This window comes from Penaeus monodon, chromosome 17, assembly GCF_015228065.2.
Source record: "Penaeus monodon isolate SGIC_2016 chromosome 17, NSTDA_Pmon_1, whole genome shotgun sequence".
Classification (NCBI taxonomy): Eukaryota; Metazoa; Arthropoda; class Malacostraca; order Decapoda; family Penaeidae; genus Penaeus; species Penaeus monodon.
In genome coordinates this window covers 17,678,046-17,685,545 of record NC_051402.1, presented here as the reverse complement: position 1 = coordinate 17,685,545, position 7,500 = coordinate 17,678,046, and the positions used below count along the sequence as shown (strand labels likewise).

General features: G+C 48.6%; 1 protein-coding gene across 1 annotated transcript in view; it reads left to right on the top strand.

Moving 5' to 3' along the window:
- The first annotated feature begins 5,124 nt into the window (after positions 1-5,124).
- LOC119583579 (dendritic arbor reduction protein 1-like) overlaps positions 5,125-7,500 on the top strand; it is a 2,545-nt gene continuing 169 nt past the window's right edge. The window contains exon 1 of the mRNA XM_037932142.1: positions 5,125-7,500. This exon is cut by the window's right edge and continues 169 nt beyond it. Within this exon, the coding sequence (XP_037788070.1) occupies positions 5,222-6,232 (1,011 nt within the window). The 5' untranslated portion in view covers positions 5,125-5,221 and the 3' untranslated portion in view covers positions 6,233-7,500.

Below are 7,500 nucleotides of genomic sequence, written 5' to 3'. Positions count from 1 at the left end.
TTGAAAGCAAATAATTGCACTCGATATCTGGCGCTGCAATCGGCTTCTCCTTCATAGCTTTCTGAGGAGGATTTCGCAAGACCAGTGGCTAAGTGTTGGGGGCTCTCGTTCTCTCTCGTTCTCTTGTTCTCTCGTTCTCTCGTTCTCTTGTTCTCTCGTTCTCTCGTTCTCTTGTTCTCTCGTTCTCTTGTTCTCTCGTTCTCTTGTTCTCTCTGTTCTCTTGTTCTCTTGTTCTCTTGTTCTCTTGTTCTCTCGTTTTCTTGTTCTCTGTTCTCTTGTTTCTCTCGTTCTCTTGTTCTCTCGTTCTCTCGTTCTCTTGTTCTCTTGTTCTCTCGTTCTCTTGTTCTCTCGTTCTCTTGTTCTCTTGTTCTCTCGTTCTCTCGTTCTCTTGTTCTCTTGTTCTCTCGTTCTCTCGTTCTCTCGTCTCTTGTTCTCTCGTTCTCTTGTTCTCTCGTTCTCTTGTTCTCTTGTTCTCTCGTTTCTCTCGTTCTCTTGTTCTCTTCGTTTTCTCTTTTGTTCTCTTTTTCTTTTCTCTTGTTCTCTTTTCTCTCGTTCTCTTTGTTTCTCTCGTTCTCTTGTTCTCTTGTCGTTCTTCTTTCGTTCTCTCGTTTCTGTTGTTTCTTCTTGTTCCTCTTTGTTCTCTCGTTCTCTTGTTCTCTTGTTCTCTTGTCCTCTTGTTCTCTTGTCCTCTGACTGCTGTTGGTGTTATGGCTGTCGTTTCTGCACTGGTGTTGTTTTTGCTGTTATTGTTGCTTTTGTTTTTGTTTTTTTTTTGTTTTTTATTGTTTTATAGTAGTATTGATGTTAGTAATTATTATTGTTATGTTTTGTTAACGTTATTATTATTATTTTCTTGCTGTTGTTGTTGGTGTTGTGGTTGTCGTTTCTTCGTTGTTTCTGCTGTTGTTTTTGTTGTTGTTTTTGTTTTTGTTTTTATTGTTATCAGTAGCAGTATTGATGTTGGTTTAATTATTGCAGTTATTATTATTGTTATATTTTGTTTTATAATTATCATTAACATTATTATTATTATCGTTATTTTTAACGTTACTGTCAGTAGTAGTAGATCCTCATATCCATTATTATTGTTAGGATCATTATTGTTATTATTATTTTATTATTATTATTATTATTATTATTATTATTATTATTATTATTATCATTATTATTCATTATTATTATTATTATTACTACTATTATTATTATTATTATTAGCATCATCAGATGGTTTTATTATTATTATTTTCTCTCTAATTTTCTCCCTTTTATTTTCATTTCTTTTTATTCTCCATTTCTCTGTGGTTATCTTCTTCGTAATCCTTTTTATCGTTCTTTCTGTCTCCCTTCTTCCTAATATTTCTGTCATCACATTAGTATCTCTCTCTCTCTCTCTCTCTCTCTCTCCCTCTCTCTCTCTCTCTCTCTCTCTCTCTCTCTCTCTCTCTCTCTCTCTCTCTTTTTTCATCTCTCTCTCTCTCTCTTCCTTTATGTTGTCTGCTGTGTTTGTTGTGTGGTCTGTGTTTTCTTGTCTTTTATCTGTCTCTGTCTCTTCTTCTGTCTCTCTCTTCTCTCTCTCTCTCTCTCTCTTCTCTCTCTCCTCTCTCCTCTCTCCTCTCTCTCTCTCTTCTCTCTCTCTCTCCTCCTCTCTCTCTCCCTCTCCTCTCTATTCATTTCTTTCTTCATCTCAGCTCCTCCTTCTTCCTTCTCTCCTCTCTCTCCCTCTTCTCCCTCTTTCCATCCCTCCCTCCTCTCCTATCTGCTTTCTCCTCTTCTCCCTCTCTCCTCTCCTCTCTTCCTTCTTACCTTCCCCTCCTTTTTTTTCTTCCTATCCTTTCTTCATTTTTTTTTTCTGCTCCTTTTATCCTTCTCTTTTCCCTTTCCTCGTCTCTCTCCTTTCCCTTTCCATCCTCCCACGTCTTTCTCCTTCTTTCTTCTTCTCCTCTTTTTCCTCTTTCTTTCTCCTTTCTTATCTTCTATTCTCTCTTTTATTCCTCCTCCTCTCCTCTTCCTCCTCTCTCTCCTTCTCCTCTCCTTCTCCTCTTCTTCCTCATTCATCTCCTCCTCCTCCTCCTCTCCTTCTCCTCTCCTTCTCCTCTCCTGCCCTGTCCTTGGCGAGTACAAACCATCCGTACACGTGGTTTTATGAGGGGGTTGGGGGGAGGAAGCACTTTTTAGGAAGAAAAGGGAGCGGGGAGGAAGAAGAGGAGGGGGAGGGGAGTAGGAAGAAGAGGAAGAGGAAGGGGAGGAAGAGAAGGAGGAAGTGGAGGAGGAGGAGGGGGAGGAGGAAGAGGAAGATAAGAGGAGGAGGGGTAAAAAGATGGTGATGAGTAGGAGGAGGAACAAGAGGAAGAGGAGAGGGAATGACGAGAAGGAAGATGAGAAAGAGGAAGAGGAGGAGAAGGAGGAAGAGGAAGTACTCGAAGTAACGGCGGTGAAGTAGGGAGAAGTCGTGGGAGTGCAGAAGGAGAGTTAAAAAAGACAGGAAGAGGGGAAGGTGGTGGAAGAGTAGGAAAAGGGAACGGAGATACATAGAAGAAGAAATAAGAGAAAGGGAAATGGGAGGAGGAGGGTGGGCGGGAGGGGGAGTTGGTGGGCGTGGAGGGGAGGGGGGAGCCATGCACACTTCCGGTAGCCATGTTGTCATGGCAGAGAGACGAGCAATGACAGTGTTAGAAAAAAGGGCTGAGAGGGGGAGGGATTGAGAGGAGGAAAAAGAGGGGAATGAGGGGAGAGGGAGGAGGAGGAAGAGGGGGGATGAGGGGAGAAGGGGGAAGGAGGAAGAGGGGGGATGAGGGGAGAAGGGGGAAGGAGGAAGAGGGGGGATGAGGGGAGGAGGAAGAGGGGGAGGAGGGGAGGAGGAAGAGGGAAACTGAGGGGAGGATGAAGAGGGGGAATGAGGGGAGCGTGGAGAGGAAAGGCAATGGAAGATGAGGGAAATGAAAGGGAGGAGAAAGGGAATTTTGAAGTTCAAGCTGAATTTTTCCTCGACTCGTGCTTTACTTAGCATGATTTTGAACCTAAAAAAAAATCATTGTAAACCGTAAATGGATTATCAGAAGCTAAATATATCAATGACACCACGAACAACTACAACAACAACAAAAACAACAGCAAAGCGGAAACTGTGACCAAGAGTTTTGAACTTTGCGGTCCAGAAGGGAAGGTAAAAAAGAGAGTGTGTTTGCATGCATGACATTTTATTGGCAGTTGAAAAAGGCCGTTGAAATCATAATATCAGATCTGCCTTTGACAATTGATTTCTGAATTATAGTTGTTGTGATTCAGTGGTGTGTGAATTCATCTTTTTCTGATTTGGAATTCACTGTGATTTTTTTTTTTTTTTTTTTTTTTGTCTGTTATGTTTATATGTTTATTTACTGCGTTTGTCTTTTTTATATATTATCTGTTTTGTTTTTCATTTAATTTAATTGTTTTCTGTTTCTTCCTATCGATTTTCTTCTTATATTGTGTTCTCTTTTCCCTTTCATTTGTTTGTCTCTTTTCCTTATTCGTTTCCGAAATTCTTCATTTCATCAGGCAAAAAGAAGGGGGGGGGGGCGTGACGTCACACACTAACCATCTGATACGGCATTGTGACGTCACGAAAACTGGAGATGTGCGTTTCCTGCCACGCACAGACGCTGACCTTGACTTCGGCTTGCTGTTTGGGATGCAAGATGCGAAGTCAAGAAGTGGGAGAAGGAGAGGAAGGAGAGGAGAGGGAAAGAGAGCGAGACAAAGATTTTTTTTCATGTCTGTTATCTTTCCATCTATTTCTCGAATATACTTTATGTGCATACGTCCGTCTGTGTGTACGTGCGCGCGCTTGTGTGTGTGTGTGTGTGTGTGTGTGTGTGTGTGTGTGTGTGTGTGTGTATGTGTGTGTGTGTGTGCGTGTGTGCAGAACAAACATATACATACAAACAAACATACACCTTTTTCCTTTTATCTCCAGCCACACTTATCCTCCAACACCTACTCATATGATTATCACGTTCTTCACTTCCTCCTCCTCCTCCTCCTCCTGCTTCTCTTCCTCCTCCTCCTCTTATCCTTGTTCCTATTTCTTCTCTTCTTGCCCTGTCTACCTACGTTCGAAATTCACACGAAAGGAAGAAAATCTATATAGACAAAAATATAAAGGAGAGACAGAAAATGGAAACAATAAATGGGACATGTATTCACCTTCTGGACTCCCCCCCCCACTCCCCAGGTCCTTCATTTGCATACCGAGATAGGTGTTTCTCCGGCTATGTCTTCGCTCTTTCTGAGATGTAACCACACACACACACAAACACACACACACACGCACACACACACACACACACACACACACACACACACACACACACACGCACGCACGCACACACACACACGCGCACACGCACACACACACACACACACGCACACACACACACACACACACACACACACACACACACCTCTCTCTCTCTCTCTCTCTCTCTCTCTCTCTCTCTCTCTCTCTCTCTCTCTCTCTCTCTCTCTCTCTGCATACTGTATATGTGTGTGTGGCAGAGACTAACCACGATAAAATTGATTCCTTTTCAGGAGGAAAATGTTTCCTATTCTTTATTTCCTAACTCCCGTGCTTGCATTTTCCTTTTGCTTTTTGTTTCTTTTACTTCCGCCTGTTCGCCCGCCCTCACTCGCCCTCTAACGGCTGTGTCTCCCGCAGGTGTGGCTGGACCTCGAGTCGGTCCTCCTGGGCGAGGGCCACGACCCCCTCCACCTCTACCAGTCCCCCCCGCCGCCCCTGGACGCCCCCCCGCAGCCGGACCCGTCGCCAGCCCTCCCCTCTCACTCCCCCACGACGGCCGTGCCCTCGGGCGTTCCTCCGGGCGCCGCCCACTCGCCCGCCGCCCACCAGCACCCTCAGCAGCAGCCCGGCTCCTCCTCGCACGCCCACTCGCCCGCCCGGGCCGCGCACCCCCTCGCGCCCACGCACGTCAGCGCCCCTTCGCCCGTCTACGCGTCGCATGCGCCCGCCACGTCCACCGGCTCGTCCGCCGGCCTGGCCTCCAGCAGCGCGCGCTCCATGCCGCCCCTCACGGCGCTGGGGGAGCCCCTCCCGCACGCCCACGCGCTGCCGCAGCCGCACGGAGCGCTGCCGCAGCCGCACGGAGCGCTGCCGTCGCTGCACCCGCCCGGCCAGCCGCACGCCCTGCCGCCCGCTCCGTCGCTGGGGAGGCCGGCCGCCGCGATGCCGCCCATGTGTGAGCTGGCGGAGGGCGCCATGGTGTCCCCGCTGGCCGCCCACGCCGCGCTGCCGCCCACGCCGCCGCACCACGACCCCAAATACGATTACGGGGCGGCGGCCCACGCGGGCGGCGCAGGCGGCTACGAAGCGCCGTCGTGCCGCCTCAAGGCCGAGTTCGGCGACTTCCCGCACGCCCTCGGCCTGCGCACGGGCGTGAAGCGCGCCTTCCCCGAGGCGTCGGCGTCGCAGGCTAAATACGCCTGCATGGGCGGCCAGTACAGGAGGGAGGAGGCGGCCTACGCGGGCGTGGGAGCCCCGCCGCCCCTGCAGTACATGGGCGCCGCCGCGCTGCCGCACCACCAGCAACAGCAGCAGCAACAGCAACAACAACAGCAACAACAACAACAACAACAACAACATCAACAGCAGCAGCAACAGCAACAACAGCAGCAGCACCTGCAGCACCAGGGCGCCACCCCCCAGTACGTGCTGCCGCCCACGCCGCCCCAGTACCCCGCCGGGCCCCATGCCCTGCACCCCCTGCCCGCCCACCACTCAGACTACGCCGCCACCTCCACGGGCTGGACGCCCACGCACACTTCGTACGGCGCCTACACGCAGTACTTGGACTTCAGCGCGTGCCCGCCCGCGTCCCTGGGCGGCAGCGGGGGCGGCGCGCCCTTGCCGCCGCCCGATGTGCCTCCCCCGCCCGCCAAACCGCGCCGCCGCCGCGCCCGCAGGAAGGTCATCATTCACAAGTGCCCATACGAAGGCTGCGTCAAGACGTACATCAAGTCGTCGCACCTGAAGGCGCACCTGCGCACGCACACGGGCGAGAAGCCGTACACGTGCAAGTGGAAGGGCTGCGGCTGGAAGTTCGCGCGCTCCGACGAGCTCACGCGCCACTACCGCAAGCACACGGGCGACCGCCCCTTCCAGTGCCGCCTGTGCGAGCGCGCCTTCTCGCGCTCCGACCACCTCAGCCTCCACATGAAGCGCCACATCGCGCTCTGATGCGCCTCCACTCCAAGCGGCGCTCCGAGCGCTCTCGCCGGCGCTCTCCAAGGCTCGCCTTCTGACGCCCCAACTTAAGGGTCGACGCTTCCGTCGGTCTCAGCACGAGGAGCGAAATGAAAACAAGAACGTAGACACAAAATACGAGGCAGACACCAAAGCCACCCGCATGAACAAGAGAAATACCATGCAGATCTCAAGACTCGAAACGGCAGGGCTGAAGATGTTGCAAAGACAATCGTGACTCCGCAGTTCTTTGCGCGACACTCGTGAGCAACGAAGTCGCAAGCACTGAAGGGAATACTCAAGTGCTTGGGCATTGTACCTCGAAGGGTGGGTTTCAACATGACTGACTGTAGTCTGAAGGAGGGAGGGAAAGGGGGGGGGAAGTGGCATTTCTTCGGAATATTTCAAACTTTTTTTTTGAAGAGTTTCCAAAGGCAAGAGACACATGAAGTGGATGATATATCCAACATCTATATATGTGCTTGGCTGACTTATCTGACAGCCTCTTAAGTGTTTTTTCCCTATATAAAGGTAAATAAATAAGTGATTAAATTGATCCAACGATCAATGACGCAAATTATCAAAGTATCGCATTTTTATGTTCTTTTTCGATATTGGAATGTAAATAATCTATTTTTAGCTCGTAACATTACCCAGTAGCCACACCCCATAAAAGGGATGTGTATTTTCACGTGCAAGCGAAGTGATTGGTTAGTTTCACAGACTTCTTGACCAATCACCGTGCATTCTTAGAGGAACAATATAGGAAGGCGTACCTGAAGATTTTGTGAATAGAATTTGAAGAAATGATAATAATGAATAATCATAATGATAATAAAATCTCATTTGTTAGTAACATGTATAAAGTTATTAACAATATCGGGATAGTGTGATAATATTTTTTTATCATTGTCGTCATTATATCTCATAATTGTTATCACTATTATTTTTCATATTTGTTGTCACTATTTTCTGTAATCATAAGATAATGTGTGTGAGACAGACGGCCTGTGAATGTTCGAGAAATTGAAGTGAAAGATAAGGTTATATTGAATATATAATACTTCTGCCACACACACACACACACACACACACACACACACACACACACACACACACACACACACACACACACACACACACACACACACACACACACACACACACACACACACACACACACACACACACACACACACACACACACACACACACACACACACACACACACAATCAAATTCCTTCCTGTCATATTACATTTT